Source organism: Panthera uncia, chromosome A2, assembly GCF_023721935.1.
Source record: "Panthera uncia isolate 11264 chromosome A2, Puncia_PCG_1.0, whole genome shotgun sequence".
In the NCBI taxonomy this organism is placed as follows: domain Eukaryota; kingdom Metazoa; phylum Chordata; class Mammalia; order Carnivora; family Felidae; genus Panthera; species Panthera uncia.
In genome coordinates this window covers 12,669,690-12,687,847 of record NC_064816.1, presented here as the reverse complement: position 1 = coordinate 12,687,847, position 18,158 = coordinate 12,669,690, and the positions used below count along the sequence as shown (strand labels likewise).

The following is an 18,158-nucleotide window of genomic DNA, read 5'->3' as shown; positions in this document are numbered from 1 at the left end:
TGAAATCATACTGGCCTCAGGTAGGTCCTATATCCCATGACTGATGTGCTCATGAAAAGGTCATGTAAATACACACCCAGAGAAGAAGGCCGTGTGGAGACGGAGGCAAAGATCGGGGTGATGTGGCCACAAGCCAAGGAACCCCAAGGGTTACCTGCAGACCAAAAACCGGGAGAGAGGCAGGGAACAGATTCCCCTTCAGGGCCTCCAGAAGGAGCAAACGTTGCCAACACCTTGATTTTGGACTTCTAGCCTCCAGAACTGGGAGACAATACATTTTTGTTGTCCTCAGCTACCAAGGTGATGGTTTTTATTACAACAGCCCCAGAAAACAGAAACAGAAACCAACCGCTTGGAGGAAGAGGACCCTCAGGGCCGGGGCAGAGGTGGAGGGAGGGACACCAGGGAGGCGGCCGGGGCAGCAGCATCTAGGCGGCAGATGCTAGCACCCAGAGCAGGGGAGAGGTGGGCAGATCCACACATAATGAGTCCTAGAAGCAGAATCCGTGGCACCTGTTATGTGCACGTACTTAGCTCTGAGCCTCGTGAATGGTGAGTGCTCAGCCCACTGAGGCCAAAGTCAACGCACTTGGCTTGTTCAACGCCAGCCTGGGCCGGTGGAGGAGGGAAACCACTGCTCGCAATCACCCCAAGGTGCCCTACCTGCCGGCATCTTGGGAGATGGTCACTGACACATCCAGGCCCAGCGTGGTGACCCTCTTACACACAGCATCCATGTCGATGATGGAGTCAATGCTTTCGGGCCCGTCCTCCACGCAGCACTGGGAGCCGGGGCAGAAGCGGCAGTTGTCCAGCCCTTTGTAGCCCTTGTTATGCCCGCACTTCTCCAGTGTGACCGCGGTCGCCATGCCCGACACCCCCACATGCACCACGAGCTGCAGACAGATGGGCAGGGCCATGAGACTGGGGGTCCCCCCCCACCCCAGGTGCAGGAGAGGACAGCATCCTCTCGGGGCTCTGTCTGGAGTTATGTTGTTTCTGGCCTCTTGCTGCTGGAATGGACCACACAGTCGGCCCCACACAAAGGTATAGGCCAAGCGAAACACGCAAGGCGGTGAAACGTGCAAGGGTGTTCATTGCAACTGTGTTAATACAATCAAATACCGGAAGCAACCTCCTTAGCCGTTAGGAGGGGGTTGGCCGGATACGATACGGAGTTAACGTGCCAAGAGCAGTTCTATACAGAATGACCTTCAAGACATATTGCCAAATGCAAAAGACATGGTGTAACTTTCAGGAATCGAGGCTAAGGAGGTAATAACCTGTCAGTGATCACGTCAGTGTTTTGCATAAAAATGAGAAAAAAGTATGAAAGCACCAGAATAATAATAGGAGGGCAGTCATGTCAATTACTAAAATCTACCCAGCCGTTAACGTGATATAAGGGGGGATTTTTTTTTTTTTTTTAATTTTTATTTTTGGGACAGAGAGAGACAGAGCATGAACGGGGGAGGGGCAGAGAGAGAGGGAGACACAGAATCGGAAACAGGCTCCAGGCTCCGAGCCATCGGCCCAGAGCCCGACGCGGGGCTCGAACTCACGGACCGCGAGATCGTGACCTGGCTGAAGTCGGACGCTTAACCGACTGCGCCACCCAGGCGCCCCTAAGGGGGGATTTTTAATGACCTACATAATAAAATGCTCACAACAAAATATTTATAACAAGCAGGACACCAGATTAAGTACAGATGAATTTCAACTGTTACTTATTATTTGTGTATATGCTTACACCCAGAGAGGGCACTGTAAGAAAATATATAAACATTTCTTTTTTTTATTTTTTAACTTTTAAAATGTTTATTCCTGAAAGAGAGAGGGAAAGGGCATGAGCAGGGGAGGGGCAGAGAGAGAGAGAGAGGGAGAGACATAGGATCTGAAGCAGGCTCCGGGCTCCGAGCTGTCAGCACAGAGCCCGACGCGGGGCTCGAACCCACGAACCGCGAGATCATGACCTGAGCCCACTTAAAATATGGGCTGATGATGGTGAGCTCGAGCCCTGCTTCAGGTAAAACAGAAGACTTGCTTCGGGTGAGTCTCACTTCTCGGTCTCTCTCCAACCCCCTCCCGTCTCCTTCTCTCTGCCCTCTCACTTGTGCCCCCCCTCAAAAAGTAAAATAATAAAATAAAATAAAAATAAAATATAGGCTGATGCACAGCTGTCCCATACGGCAGCCAGGGGCCACACATGGCTAGTGAGCACAAAATGTGGCTCCTATAAATTTGAGATGTTTAATCGGTGCAGAACACACACCAGATTTCGGAGACTGGGCACAAACAAGAATGTAAAATGCCTCATTAATAACTTTTAGTTGGGGCTCCTGGGTGGCTCAGTCCGTTAAGCGTCTGACTTCTGCACAGGTCATGATCTCACAGCTTGTGAGTTCGAGCCCCGCGTCGGGCTCTGTGCTGACGGCTGGGAGCCTAGAGCCCGCTTCGGATTCTGTGTCTCCCTCTCTCTCTCTGCCCCTCCCCCCCTCATGTTCTGTCTTTCAAAAATGAATAAATAAACAAAAAAATTTAATTAAAAAAAATTATAACTTTCTAAAAGTTGATTACAGGTTGAGAGGATAATATTTTAGACACATGGGGTTACGTTGAAGAAATGATTAAAGTTAATTTCACCTCTTTGTTTTTATATCTTTTTTTAAATTTTTTAAAATGTTTTTCTTTATTTTTGAGACACAGAGAGACAGAGCACGAGCAGGGGAGGGGCAGAGAGAGAGAGGGAGACACAGAATCGGAAGCAGGCTCCAGGCTCCGAGCCATCAGCCCAGAGCCCGACGCGGGGCTCGAACTCACGGACCGCGAGATCGTGACCTGAGCCGAAGTCGGTCGCTCAACTGACTGAGCCACCCAGGCGCCCCTGTTCTTATACCTTTTAAGTGTGGCTAGTAGAAGATGTAAAGTGTCCAGCAGAAGGGAGTGATGATGTCTAATGGGCCAATTATGGAGAATCTAACTCTTTGGAGTCACAAGGTTAGTTGATTCACTACCGAACGCCCCACATCTGGCACTGTCCTATCTGGAGTTCCATAAATTGAATATTGGTGAATGTGAAAACAAAGCAGCAGCTGTTGTATAAGGAGCTCCAAGGTGATACCCCCGCATGCAAAAAAAGAAAAAAAAAAAAGAAAAAAAAAAAAAAAGCCCTGTCCTAATTGCCTGGAAATCGCGACTGTGACCTCATTTGGAAAAAGGGTCTTTATCGATGCAAGTGAGTAAAGGATCTCTTGACGAGATCTTCCTGGATTATCTGGGCCGCAAACCCAATGACAAATGTCCGTAAAAGAGACACAGGAAGAAAAGCCAGAGACAGAGAGGAGGAGACGCCCACGTGACCACAGAGGGGGAAGCTGGAAGAGACCCCAAATGACCCTCCCCCGAGAGAGAGTATAGCTGCTGAGGCCTTGACTTTGGATTTCTGTGCCTCCAGAAATGCGAGACTACCTTTCTGTGGTTCGAAGTTTGCGGCCAATTCTTCAAGCGGCCGCGGGCACCCATTCCACGCAGGTTGTTGAAACAGCACATGCGTGTGCATACTAACATACATGCACACGCGTGTGTGCAGATACGTGTGTGAGTGATAAAATGGCAAAAATGGCAATAATCATGGTGCCAGTTAACTAGGCAGGGTTCTCTACGGTCGGAAAAATTTTTCAAAACGTGTTCATGCTTTAGGGTATTTTTATTTGTTTAACTAGAAAAAGGCAGGACTGCACAGAAAAAGCAGAAGAGGGGTGCCTGGGGGGCTCAGTCAGTGAAGCGTCCGACTTCGGCTCAGGTCACAATCTCGCGGTCCGCGAGTTCGAGCCCCGCGTCGGGCTCTGTGCTGACAGCTCGGAGCCTGGAGCCCGCTTCGGATTCTGTGTCTCCCTCTGTGTCTGCCCCTTCCCCGCTCACGCCCTGTCTCTCTCTCAAAGATAAACATTTAAAAAAATTTTTTTAAAGAAAAAGCAGAAGAAAATGTCCATCGACAGAACCTTTGGTCATGTCTCACTAAGCCTCCAGGTCCCCCTCTCACAAGGGACAAATTCCACTTGAGACTCGACAGGAGGGCTCATTAGGAAGGAAGTTTCCACTCGACGGCCCTGGAAAATCTGCAACTGGCAGGCTAGTGTGGGAAGCTGGGTGGGGCGCCCACGGGCGACCAGTTACCTCACTTATCAGAGACACCACCGAGGTAACTTCCCAGGCAACTTCCACTCCTGACCCCTTGGAGTCACATGTGTCTGTGGTGGGAGAGTGTGGCTCCTTCTTGTCTGGCCCCCATTACACCACATCACAGCTCCCTCCCATACTCATTGTCCCCTTGTGGAACCCCCTTTCAAGAGGTTCGGAGAGAGGTGAGACCACCCACTGGCCACCAGAGGAGGCATGTGACCAGGCGACACGAATCAGAGCACTCCTCCCTCCAACCCCCAGCCATAGTGATTGGCTCAGGGACTGGCAGGGGACCCCAGTGGCCAGTGAGAATCAGCCATGGACTCTGGGCAATTATCAAAAGGAAACATGTTTTCTTTCCGCTGAGGGGCTGAGTCGGCAGGGTATCGGCCAGGAGCCACCTATCTTTGCCAAAGCAAAAGCGAGGCACAAAGCAAAGCTGAAGGGCCAAGAGGGATGGCTGATAACACTGGGCAAGTGCCTGGATCAAGCTATACCTGAAGCTTACAAGCGTTTGTGCTTAAGCTGAGTTAAGGTGTGCTTTGACCGTCACCTATAACTAAATGGGTCGTGAGTGACACAGAACTCCAGAGGGACGGAGCCAGGCTCTGTGGGGTCGCAGACGTTTGCACTCCTCCCTCGCATCCACGGGTAACCCGGGAAAGTGTGGCCCTTTGGGGGACAAGGCCATGGCATCGGCCAGGTGATCGAAGCAGGAACAAAGCCACACAAATCATCCACGTGCGGGGTGCCCACCTGCAGGTCCTGATGAGGAAGCACCTGCCTTCGCCCCACTCACCTGTGGGCTGTGCTTCTCCCACAGGGCAGGGATGAGCCTCTGGACCGTCTTGTACTCGACTGGAATCTCATACACATGTAGGTCCACGCTGTCGCCAAGCCCTAGCTTCTCCAGCTCCTGGAAGGGAGACGAGAGGGAGTGTTGTGGCATTAGGTGAGGGCTGCAGGGTTAATGCGTTCCCAGGGGATAAACTGACCCGTCCTCAGAAAGCAGGTGGGGCTCCAGACTCAGTGTGCAGAGTGGTAGGGAAGGTGCGCGCGCTGGCCCAGCCCCAAAGCTCCTCCCTCGCTCCCCTCCCCGCTCCCTCTTCTCAAACTCTCTCTGCATCTCCATGGGCAGCAGCTTAACGCTGCGGGCCTTTGAAGCTGGGTGCCCGGGTTTGAACCCTGTGTGATCTTGGGCAACTCTCTGAGCCTGTTTCCTCATCCATAAAATGGGGGTAAAAAAGTAGTTTTTTCACAAGGTAGCTGTAAGAATTAAACGAACGCATACACGTTAATAGTTCCCAGAAATGCTCGGCACATCGTATGTGCTCAGATAATGTCGGCTCCCATTACGACTATTGTCTTTGTTATTTGTTATTATACTTTCCCCTTCATTATACCTGATGAGAATTATTTATAGACTTGACGCAGGCCACACATAGCAGGATCTCAGTTCATGTTCACAGGTGGACCCAACTCCTCAGGGACCCTCTAACAATCTTGAGCATGAGGTGGCTTAAAAACATCATGAGGGGCGCCCGGGGGGGCCTAGTCGGTTAAGCGTCCAACTCTTGATTTCGACTCAGGTCACGATCTCACGTTGGTGGGTTCGAGCCCCGCATGGGGCTCTGGGCTGACAGCGCAGAGCCTGGAGCCTGCTTCCGATTCTGTCTCCCCCTCTCCGCCCCTCCGCTGCTCGTGCTCTCTCTCTTTCTCTCTCAAAGAGCAAAGAAACATTAAAAAAAGTTTTTTTTAACTGATACTCTGAATAATGAATAATGACCACTGCAGGATCGTTTCCTATCATTCTCAGATCGCGTGCAGTGGTTGGAAAACGCTGCCACTGGTGGATGTGGGGTCCCAGACAGACAAAGCCTTTTTTGCATGCACTTGGCTTCGCCGAATTAATTCATTGCGGGCGAGTTCTTGCATCCCCTGACGGCGAGTTCTTGCATCCCCTGACGCGGCTTCAGGGCTACTTTATCTGGTTGCCTTGACCTTGCTATCCACGCCGTCCCAACTCCACGCTCATTTGACCGCAGTTGCTGGAGAAGGCAGGTCCCTTCTCACCGACAGAGAATTCCCAACTGCCCCCCCCCCCCAAGAGGGTGCGTCAAGGTCACCTGGAGACAACGACACCAAGGGGGTGGGGGGCATGGTGTACGTGTATGGGAAATCTCATTTAAGTTTATTTTATTCATTTTGAGAGAGAGAGAGAGAGAGAGAGAGAAAGAGAGAATCCAAAGCAGGCTTTGGATAGCGTGGAGCAGGACACGGGGCTCAAACTCACAAACCGTGAGATCAGGACCTGAGCTGAAATCAAGAGTCGGACGCTTAACTGACTGAGCCACTTGGGTGCCCCAAATCATTGGGTCTTCTTTTTTTTCTTTCTTTTTTTTTTTTTTTTTTAATTTTGAGACAGAGAGAGAGAGAGAGAGCGCATGCGCGTGCGCAAGTGGGGGAGGGGCAGAGAGGATCCGGGCCGCTGATCACTCACTGCCCAACGCGGGACTCAAACTCCTAAATGGTGAGATCATGACCTGACCCAAAGTTGGACACTCAACTGACTGAGCCACCCAGGCGCCCCCCCCCCCCTGTGGGGGGGGTCTTAAACTCCAGCACAGGGGACTGAGACCCCATCCCTGTCACCAAGCCCAGTGATCAGAAAGAACCTCCCCACCCCCCACCCTCCGAAGAAGTCCCAGGGCCAGACAGAGGGCAGATCTGCTCGCTCAACACTGGTGCACAGGTGGAGCGCAGGCCGCTGCTGGGGCAGGTGGTTGCGAGGTGAGGGGGTGACATTTTGGGTGAAATCCATTTCAAAACATTTCACATATCCTTAAGAGAAACTTGGCAGCATATTTCATTTCTCTTATTATAATTTTTTTCTCTCGGTCATTAGCATTTTTACTCTCACGTTCCCTTTTCATCTAAGCCTCAACTTCCCCGACTGTGAAATGGGATCAGGGAGACATTCTCTAAAGGGTGTGGGGATTTGGAGACGAAGCAGGCATGGAGCTCGCCAGCGAATTGTCACGCCGTCACACACACCCCCCCCCACCACGCCCCCAGAAGGCTTTACGTCGTGAGCTCTGTTTCCATTCCCACAATTTCATAAACACTCACCCGCCTGCTACGTGCCACACACCCGGGGGGATTGTTTTGAATGGCCACACAAACACTGACAGACGATCCTTGGCTTGAGCATTTTTCATAGTAAAATGAACGCTCCCAACGATCACTATCTGTAGGGCTCTCTCATATTATTCCCAGATCTCACTCGGGGGGTTGAAAAGGCTACCCCGGTGGATGTCAGAGAGTCCCATGGGTGGGATTTATGGGATACGCCAGGTTTTGTTGGGCAGTTTGGAGACTCAAACCCCATGGTCTCCCACCCTACGCCGCCCCAACGGCTTGCCTCCCAAGGCGAAATCTAAAATCACATCACACCCTTCCCCTGCTCACTCTGCTGTGTTTCCCGCCACACCCAGAATAAAAATCCTAACTCCCGCCATCATCCATGAGGCCCATAAGCCGGACGCTGCCAATTTCCTTGCCCTTCTCTCCCTTCTCCCTTCACCCCCAACCCTCCCCACCCCCATTTGGCTAACTTCACTCCAGCCATGTGGCCTCCCACATACCAGACTCACTCCTGCCTCAGGGCCTTTGCACTGGCTGTTCTCACTACATGGAACATTCTTCCCCTTACTTTCCCGTCAGTCAACTCTCTCCGTAGCCTTCATGTCTCAGCCTCCTGACAAGCACTTGACAGTTTTACAAGCACCCCTTTACACACTCCCTCAGCCCTGCAGAATGGTGTCCTTTCTATAGCACAGGGCACGCACAAGCTAGGTGCTTGCGAATACTGGCTGAGCAACTGAGCAGCTCCAGCACAGACCGAAACAAATATAGACCTACGCGCCTCACTTTCCTCAACTACAAATAGAGGTTTGGACTAGCTGCTAGCTGGGACCCTGTCTTTTCTTTCCATCCTTTCCTACATTGAAAAGCAGCTCCTGGGGGGGGGGGGGGGGGCGCCGCCTGGGGGGCTCAGTTGGTTAAGCATCCAACCCTTGATTTCGGCTCAGGTCATGACCTCACAGTTCGTGGGATCAGGCTCCACGTCGGGCTCTGCGCTGACCGTGCAGAGCCTGCTTGGGATTCTCTCTCCCTCTCTCTCTGCCCCTCCCCTGCTTGCGAGCTCTCTCTCTCAAAATAAATAAATACATACACTTAAAAAAAAAAAAGTAGCTCCTGGGACACCTGACTGGCTCAGTTGGAAGAACATGCAACCCTTGATCTTGGGGTCATGAGTTCAAGTCCCATGTTGGGTGCAGAGATTACTTACATAAGTAAAACTTTGAAAATAAGTAACTGAAAATACCGCCTCAACAGGAGAGGTAGAGACGGCCCGAGCACCCGTCAGTGGATAAAAGGATGAAGAAACAAAATGTGGTCTAGCCATACAGTGGAATATTATTCAGCCACGAAAAGGAACAGAGCCCTGACCCGCGCTTCAGTGTGGATGGCCATGAAAGCGCATGAGGACTGAAAGAAGCCAGACACAAAAGATCACACGGTATATGATTTCTGTCTATGAAATGTCCAGAAGAGCCAAATCCATAGGCACAGAAAGTAAATTAGTGGCAGTCAGGGGCTGGAGAAGGGCGGATGGGGAGTGGCTGCTGATGGGGACAGGATTGCCTTTAGGGGGATGGGAATGTTCTGGAACCAGAGACAGGTGGGGGGTGTACAACATTGTGAACATAGTAAATGCCACTGAACCGTTCATATTAAAATGGTTAATTTTATGTTATGTAAGTTTCATCTACATAAACAAAAAGAGAAAAAAAGTGGCTCTTGAAGGCATGGATGGTGGAGGGTAGGAGTCAGGGGCACAGCCTCCAGAGCCGGAGGCTCTGGCCACGTTTGCTCCTTCTTCCTACCACTTACTGGCTGAGAGACCTTCGGTAAGTCATTCACCCTCTCTGTGCCTCAGTTTTCTCATCTGTAAATGGGATTAACAAGAGCACCCATGTCATAGGGAGGAAAAATACAACAACACACACATAAGGCAGAGTCTAAAAACTGCTCAAAAGATGTTAACTTAAATTGCATTTTAAAACATGTATGTGCTTCCTTTAAAAAAAAAAAAAAAAAAAAAGCGCCATTTCTTCCTGGCTAAAACGGAGCCTCCAGAATCAGATTCCCCGCCGCTCCCCCCAATCTGGAACAACTGGAAACAAATAGACAAAATGTGTAAAATAACACTTTTCAGACATTGAGGCATCAAAGCTGGGGTTCTAGAAAAGGTAAGAAGGCTACAGTTTGCAGAGCAGAGTCCCAGAAAGAAGATAGCTGGGGGGGGGGGGGGGAGGGGAAGGGAGAAACTGATCAATGCAGACATCTTTTGAGAGTTTGAGAACTTAATGGGCATATAGGTGTGCCAAGACCAGGGACTGAGCCTCGAAAGGAGCAGAGGGTGTGAATCAGCCAGAGTGGAAAAACTTCATAAGGAAGTAGAGAAAAATTAGCCCCAGCATAAAGACTATTCTGGTCCTGCCTAAAAAGAAAAAACAAGAACAAAAACAAAAACAAAACAAACAAACAAACAAAAAAACAAAAAACAAAAAACTTAACAGCAAAGCTGGAAAGGATCAAACTGTTTCCAGCAACTTATAAATAAACGTTAATAAATAAACGTTAAAAAATAAAAATAAAAGATAAGTTTATTTATTTATTTTTGAGACAGAGACAGAGCATGAGCAGGGAAGGGGCAGAGAGAGAGGGAGACACAGAATCCGAAGCAGGCTCCAGGCTCCGAGCTGTCAGCACAGAGCCCGACGCGGGGCTCGAACTCACGGACCTCGAGATCATGACCTGAGCTGAAGTCGGACGCTCAACCGGCTGAGCCACCCAGGCGCCCCAAAGAGCAATTTTTTAAAAATCCATACGGATCAAGTTTGACGACCGAAATCAAAACCTCCTTTTCTGATCTCTGACTCAGCACATCCTAGAGGCAGGGGAAAAATTTGAGAATTTATAAATGAATCTTCCCCTAGTCCCTACGAAGAGACCCACTGAGCTCTTTTTTTCCTCTGAAAAACAAATTCAACAACACCGAAATCACAGACAATAAAACAAAAACCGAGAAATTCGGTTTGATAAGAATGGAAAACTTTTGTGCACCAAAGAACACAATCAACAGAGTGAAACGACAGCCCATGGAATGAGGGGAAACATTTGCAATCACGTATCTGACAAGGAATCAAAACCTTGAAGATATAAAGAATGCCTACAACTCAATAACAAGAAGAACAACGAAATTAACAACGCAGTTTTAAAATAGGCAAAGGCCGGGGGCACCTGCCTCAGTCGGTTGAGCATCAGACTCTTGATTTGGGCTCAGGTCATATGATCCCAGGGGCGTGGGCTCAAGCCCCATGTCGGGCTCTGTGCTGAGCGCGGAGACTGCTTAAGATTCTCTCTCTCCCTCTGCCCCTCTCCCCAGCTTGCGCACCCTCTCTAAAATGTTTTTTTTTTTTAATTTAAAATAGGCAAAGGATATGTATAGACATTTCTCCAAAGAAGCTATACGAAATTGCCAATGAGTACATGAAAAGATCAGTCGTCAGGGCAATGCAAATCAAAATCCCAACAAGGGATCCCCTCACACCTGTCAGAATGGCTAATATCAAAAAGACAAGAAATAACGTGGAGAAGTTGGAAAGTAAAATGGTGCAGGGTTGCCTGGCTGGCTCAGTCGGTGGCGCACGTGACTCTTGACCTCAAGGTTGTGAGTTCAAGCCCCACCTTGAGTGGAGAGATTACTTAAAAATAAAGTCTTTGAAAAAAACAAAAACAAAAACAAAAACAAAAAAAACGAAAGTGAAATGGTGCAGCTGCTGTGGGAAACAGTTTGTGGTTCCTCAAAAAGTTAAACACAGGGGGCGCCTGGGTGGCGCAGTCGGTTGAGCGTCCGACTTCAGCCAGGTCACGATCTCGCGGTCCGTGAGTTCGAGCCCCGCGTCGGGCTCTGGGCTGATGGCTCGGAGCCTGGAGCCTGTTTCCGATTCTGTGTCTCCCTCTCTCTCTGCCCCTCCCCCGTTCATGCTCTGTCTCTCTCTGTCCCAAAAATAAATAAAAAAATGTTGAAAAAAAAAAAAAAAAAGTTAAACACAGGATTACCATACGATTCAGCAACTCCCCTTCTAGGTCTCTATACAAAATATTGAAAGCGGGGTCCTGAATGTACATTTATACACCCATGTTCATAACAGCATTATACACCAAAGCCAAAGGCGGAAATAACCAATATGTCCATCAACTAATGAATGGATTAACAAAATTTGGGCTAGCCATACGATATAAAATAATATTCAGCCTTAAAAAGGAAGGAGGGGTGCCTGGGTGGCTCAGTCGGTTAAGCCTCTGCTTCTGTCTCAGGTCATGATCTCACAGTTCGGGAGTTCGTGCCCCAGATCGGGCTCTGTCTCTTCCTTTGATGTTCTCCCTTGATTTTCTCCTTGATTTCTTCCTTGATTTTCTCACCGTTTTAAAAGGACAAAGAAAAAGCAAGGCAGGAAGCCATGGTCTGTATTAACTGTCTTCCCTTTGGCTAGTTTCCCCCCCCCCACCCCGCCCCCAGGGCGCAGGCACTAAAGGCTTCTGCGATCACGTCCACATCAGGCTGGGGGTGGGGGTGGGGGTGGCGCTGGTAACAGGAGGTAACATAGCTGCTCTTCCGCTCCTGTCCCTGAGTCAGGAATCTGAGCGCTCTGCTCCCCATGCCCCGGACTCTCCCCCTTGGAGATTCAGCCTTTGGCTCCTTGCCACCCGTACTTCTTCACTTGTTGAAAGCTGGGAACTATCCCGATTCCAATTTAAAACCCTGCAGAACTTTCTGGAATTCCTCTCTCTGCCTTTTCTCCCCATCGCGATGGGGAATCTAAAATCTACGGGTGCCTGGGGCGCCTGGGTGGCTCAGTCGGTTGAGTGTCTGACTTCGGCTCAGGTCACGATCTCACAGCTCTGTGGGTTCGAGCCCCACATTGGGCTCTGTGCTGATGGCTTGGAGCCTGCTTCGGATTCTGTGTCTCCCTCTCTCTCTGTCCCTAACCCACTTGCATTCTGTCTCTGTCTCTCTCAAAAATAAATAAACGTTAAAAATTTTTTTTTTTTTTTTTTAAATCTACACGTGCCTGGGTGACTCGGTCGGTTAAGTGTCTGACTTCAGCTCAGCTCATGATCTCACGGTCCGTGAGTTCGAGCCCTGCCTCAGGCTCTGTGCTGACAGCTCAGAGCCTGGAGCCCGCTTCGGATTCTGGGTCTCCCTCTGTCTCTGCCCTTCCGCCACCCGTGCGTGCTCGCTCTCTTTCTCTCTCTTAAAAATATATAAACATTCAAAAAATTTTTTAAATAAAAAGAAATGGGTGCACGTAAGGGTGGGTGTGTGAGCCGATGCATCGTTGCTTCCCCCCCTGCCCACTGACAGCTCACAAGTAACGACACCCCAGCAGTACTGAGCACACCCAGCCCCCAGCTCCTGGTTTTTAAATGTTATTATTGAGGACAGAAATGAAGGCTTTTTGTTGAAATGGCTGATTCCAAGGCCGGAGCAGGGAAACTACATGGGCGAACCTGGAGTTCCCACATGACCCATCAGTCCCCCTCCTAGGTCTATGTATACCTAGGAGAAACGAAATTAACAAAATTAACAAATTAACAAAATTTGGGCTAGCCATACAATATAAAATAATATTCAGCCTTAAAAAGGAAGGAGGGGTGCCTGAGTGGCTCAGTCGGTTAAGCATCTGCCTCTGTCTCAGGTCATGAGCTCACAGTTCGGGAGTTCGTGCCCCGCATCGGGCTCTGTCTCTTCCTTTGATGTTCTCCTTTGATTTTCTGAGCACTAGAAATGAAACGAAAACCTACGTCCTCACAAAAACTTGTATGTGAATGTCCATAGCAGCATGATTCACGACAACTAGAAGGTGGAAAAAACCCAAATAGCTATCAACTATTGAATGGCTAGTCAAACACAGTATGCCCACACAATGGAATATTATTCAGCCGTAAAAAGGAATGAAGTGCGGACACACTACAATAGGGAAGGACTGTGAAGATGCGACACTGAGGGGCACCTGGGTGGCTCAGCCAGCTGGGCGTTTGGCTCTTGATTTCAGCTCAGGTCATGATCTCACGGTTTGTGGGTTCAAGCCCCGTGTCAGGCTCCTTGCTGACAGTGTGGAGCCTGCTTGGGATTCTCTCTCTCTCCCTCTCTCTCTGCTCCTCCCCCACTCTCTCTCTTTCAAAATAAATAAATAAAAATTTTTAAAAATGCTTTAAAAAATACAAAATAAGTTAAACGGGATGGTGAGTGAAAGAAGCCAGACATAAAAGGCCACATGATGTATGACCCCACATAAAATGTCCAGAACAGATAAATCCATAGAGACGGAGAGTAAATTAGTAGTTATCAGGCACTAGGAAAAAGGAAGAATGGGAGAGTGATGGTTAATGGCATGGGGTTTCTTTCTGGGGTGATGAAAAAGTTCTGGAATTAGATAGTGGTGATGGTTGTACCAGGATGAACTTTAGGGCACGTAATTGTATTTCAGTAAGATTATATCTTGGTTTTTTTTTATTATTTTTTATTTTTTTTTTAAGTTTATTTATTTTTGACAGAGACAGAGTGTGAGCATGAGCTGGCGAGGTGCAGAGAGAGAGAGAGGGAGACACAGAATCTGAAGCAGGCTCCAAGCTGTCAGCACAGAGCCCGATGCGGGGCTCGAACTCACGAACCGTGAGATCATGACCTGGGCCAAAGTCAGATGCTTAACCGACTGAGCCACGCAGGCACCCAATCTTGATTTTTTTTTTAAAAAAAAGGACACGAAGCACTTGACATCCAACACTCAGGTAGAAATCAGAAAAGAAAATAGAAAGAGATGCCTGGTGAAATGCAATGAAGGATCCTGGATGGGATCCTGGTACAGAAAAAGGACATTAGTGGGAAAACTCATGAAACCGGAACAAAGTCCAGAGTTTACTAACAGTGGTGGACCAGGGTTGGTTTCTTCATTTCGAGAAATGTAGTAGTTATTTAAGATGTTCACACTAGGGGAAATCAAGCAAGGCATGTGCAGGAACCCTTTGTATTATCTGTGCAATCTTTCTGAATTCGTCAGTTAGGTTCTAAAATTATTCTGAAATAGCTCATTTGCAAAAATTGACTCTGGAACCAAAAAACCAACCAAACAAAAAACAACAAAAAGCGACGTGCTCAGAGAATGATGGGGACACACAAAAAGGACACAGGAGCCAGCCTGAAGGGAATGCCACGAGCCAAATCTGAGACAATCTGAACATCGACAATTTGAACATCAAAATAAAGACTGAGAGTGAGCCATGGTCATATCTTGAGGGCAGTTAAGTCCACGTGGATACAAATAAACTCCTAAAAGCAGGAGGCCAAAAAAAAGTGTCAAAGGAGGGGCGCCCGGGTGGCTCAGTCGGCTAAGCGTCCGACTTTGGCTCAGGTCATGATCTCCCAGTTCGTGAGTTCGAGCCCCACGTCCGGCTCTGGGCTGATGGCTCGGAGCCTGGAGCCTGCCTCAGATTCTATGTCTCCCTCTCTCTCTCTGCTCCTCCCCTGCTCACGCTCGGTCTCTCTCTCCTTCAAAAATAAATAAAAACATTAAAAAAAAATAAAAATAAAAAAAATAAAAACTGATTCAGGCAACACTCACCAGGGGATGCTAAAAGGAAGTCTAAACAAGTATTTATACACTACAAAGTATCTCACGACAGGGTACTTTTTAATTACAAAGGGCAAGATCATAATATCATAGGAGAGAAGTCCACCAGATCTCATCTTTAGCAACCGATCAAGGTCAACAACACCAGTCACAAATCACTTCAAACTCTGGTGACTCCCAATACAATGCACCAAGAAGGACACAACATCGCTTCTGAGGACCTCCTGCCAAAACCTGCAGCCTCCGTGTGATCAAGAGGAAACGTCAAACAAACCCCACCGAAGGACGCTCTCCAAAGAACTGAGCGGCTCTCAGCAAGTGTCCTGACGTGAGACACAAAGAAAGACCGAGGAACTTTCCAGATTACAGGGGATTAAAGAGGTAGAACAACTGAATGCAATGTACGATGGGGAATTTTCTTCTGCTGTGAAGGATATGAATGAGGAGGCTGGCAAACTCTGAATAAGGGCTGTAAGTTGTAGCATTGCATCTATGTTAAAGGAGTCTGACTTTAATCATTGTGCTGAGGTTGTGTTTTAGGAAATGCACGGTGAATTAGTTAGGGGTCAAGGGGGTGTCATGTCTGCAATTGACGTCTAAATGACTCAGGGCAGGGGCGCGCCTGGGTGGCTCAATCCATTAAGCGTCCAACTTCAGCTCAGGTCGTGATCTCATGGTTTCTGAGTTCGAGCCCCACGTCGGGCTCTGCGCTGACGGTGTGAGTCTGTCTGTGATCCCCTCTCCCTCTCTCTGCCCCTCCCCTACTTGTTCTCTCTCTCTCTCTCTCTCTGTCTGCCCCTCCTGGGATTCTCTCTCTGCCCTCGCTCACTTGCCCCCTCCCCCCAAAAAATCACCTTTACTTGTTTGGTTCCAGTTGGGGAGCTGTCCACAGGCCAGGCCACCCACAAGCCCAGACACGTGTACTTGGGGAAACCACCTCTGTGGGCGGGGGGACAAAGGATGCTAACTCTATTGGTGACCAACCCGAGAAACCTTCTCTCGGGCACCATAACCCTCCTGGTGGCCACCATGACATGTGATGTGCCAAGGCTGGATGCCTGGCTCGGAACAGCAGGCCCTCCCTACGGATCCTCTCTGCCCGGCAGGACGGGCACTCTGTTCTGAGCAGTGTCACTTGCCTAGATCAACTCAAGGGCTGTCTCCACTGGGTGATGTTTCTTGAGCATTAGTGGGATGGCCACATGCCCACATCGGTTCTCGGTGGTGGGGAATGAGGTGGCCTCACCAAGGAGCCATGGAATGACTCACTGCCTTTTTTTTCAATTTTTGCTTTTTTAAGGAGGCTCCATGCCCCACGTGGGGCTCGAACTCACAACCCTGAGATCAAGAGTCACATGCCCCACTGACCAAGCCAGCCAGGTGCCCTGGGAGTAGCCTTCTTGTCCTGATCTTTGCTCCTCCTGTGCTCTGGGTCATCACCTAGCCCCCGCCCCCTCATCTGGGGGGCAAAAAAAATCTAAACTAAGAAAGCTGCCACCGAAAATATACCACCACCTCCACCCACCCCTCCACAGTGCCCCTGCCGTTTCATTCTTTGGGAGCAAACCCTGAAGCCCCTCAATGCCAAGGTCAGTGGGAGGAGGGGGTGAGTCGGGAAAAGAGCCGGTCGCCCTCCTGCCACCAACTCAGGCTAAGCAAAAGCAGCCGGCCCGCGGGGGACACAGAGACTGGGCCATCTTGTTCAGTCACAGTCTGAGGCTAACCAAAAACTCATGCAAGGTGACTGAGGTCAGGACGGCAGCTGCCTTGGGGGGGGGGGGGGGCAGGGCGGAGGGTGCTGGGGAAGCGATGAGGGGCAGGAGGGAACATTCCAGGTTGCTGGAAATGGGTCACTATGTTGACCGAAATATCCCTGACAAGGGTATAAATACTCTTCACTGAAGTGTTAGGGGCGCTAAAGATCTGTAGTGTCGCTTTATGCAAGTTATTCCCCAATTTTAAACAAGGCAGTGGCGGGGGAAGGAGCGGCTATATAAGGCTCATCCGAAGTGATCAGAAGCGGGTGGCCTGTAATCTAGCTGAATTCTTTGCCTCGGGAGGCTTTCTGTCCCAGCAGGGCTGGACAGTCCTCCTGGGGGAGGAGGGGAGCGGCAAGCATACCCCAAGTCCCACGACACCGCGGTGAGCGTGGCTGCTGAGCACACACCCGTGAAACGAACAGGGCTCCCACGCCCCAGACGGCGCATTGTCTAGACCCCAGTCCACCTGACAAGACCCCGCCGCGAGGCCGCATCTGACCGATTCCCTTGACCCCACGACAAAGACCCCCTTTGTTCCCTGGTTAATATCCTTAGCAGGTCTGTCTAGACTCACTGTGGCAGTAATTGTCCCGTGATGTCACCAGGACCTGTGACCCAGCTCCTCCTCGTGGCGCTTGGGCAGGGAACACTCCAGACGGCCCCAAGCCAAGGGGGTCCCGGCCCTTGACACCCACCTGAGCCTCCTAGGAAGAGAGATCTGCAGCCAGTGTCCCACACCCGTCACCCTAGACCCAGGGGGAGACAGGAGACTCCAAAGATTAAGCCCCTTCTGTGAGAGGTGCTGAGGGGCAGCGCCACCCTGGGGAAAGATGAAAAGGGGGTGCCCTCCGTCCCCAGCACTCCCACCTCCCCATTGTGGCTTGTGGGAAACAGTTCACTCTCCACTAGAGCACACGTTCACCCAAGGCATGAAGAAGGAAGGTCAGATGAGACAGACGGACAGAGGAGGTGGGGGGAACAGGGGCGAGAAGAGAGTGAAAGACAGAGACAGAGACAGATGTACAGAGAGAAAGATGGAGCCATAAGGGGAAAGAGGGAGAGACCAGAGGGAGTCTGAGAGACACAGAGACAGATAAAGAGAAGGTGAGAGAGACAGAGAGAGAGAGAGACACACACACAAGAGAAGTTAGCTGGTCCCTGGGAGAGGAGGGGTTCTTTCTACAGATGACAGCTTGGGCTTCTGAAAAGTCAGTAGGGACCGGAAGTTAACTGCTGCTCAGCCCGGGGAACAAAATTCCCATCTTCAGCTTGAGGGGACTGACTCAGAACTCAGGTCTGGATCACAGCAAGAACATGCCGAGACACATTTTCTTGAGGGATGGATTCCACCCACCCAACGGGACACCCTTTGCACGGGCAAATCCGTGTTACCCAGGTCAACTAAAACACACCAAGGGGAGCTCCCAGCCACCCCACAGAAGGAACCCGCAGA

The 18,158-nt window shown here is 49.9% G+C and overlaps 1 protein-coding gene across 1 annotated transcript in view; it reads right to left on the bottom strand.

Annotated features, from left to right (window-relative positions):
* PGPEP1 (pyroglutamyl-peptidase I) overlaps positions 1-18,158 on the bottom strand; it is a 32,996-nt gene that overhangs the window by 11,013 nt on the left and 3,825 nt on the right. Inside the window, exons 3-4 of the mRNA XM_049640261.1 lie at positions 4,982-5,098; positions 664-896 (exon numbers count right to left, since the gene is read on the bottom strand). Of these exons, the coding sequence (XP_049496218.1) occupies positions 664-896; positions 4,982-5,098 (350 nt within the window). The remainder of the gene's footprint in view (positions 1-663; positions 897-4,981; positions 5,099-18,158) is intronic.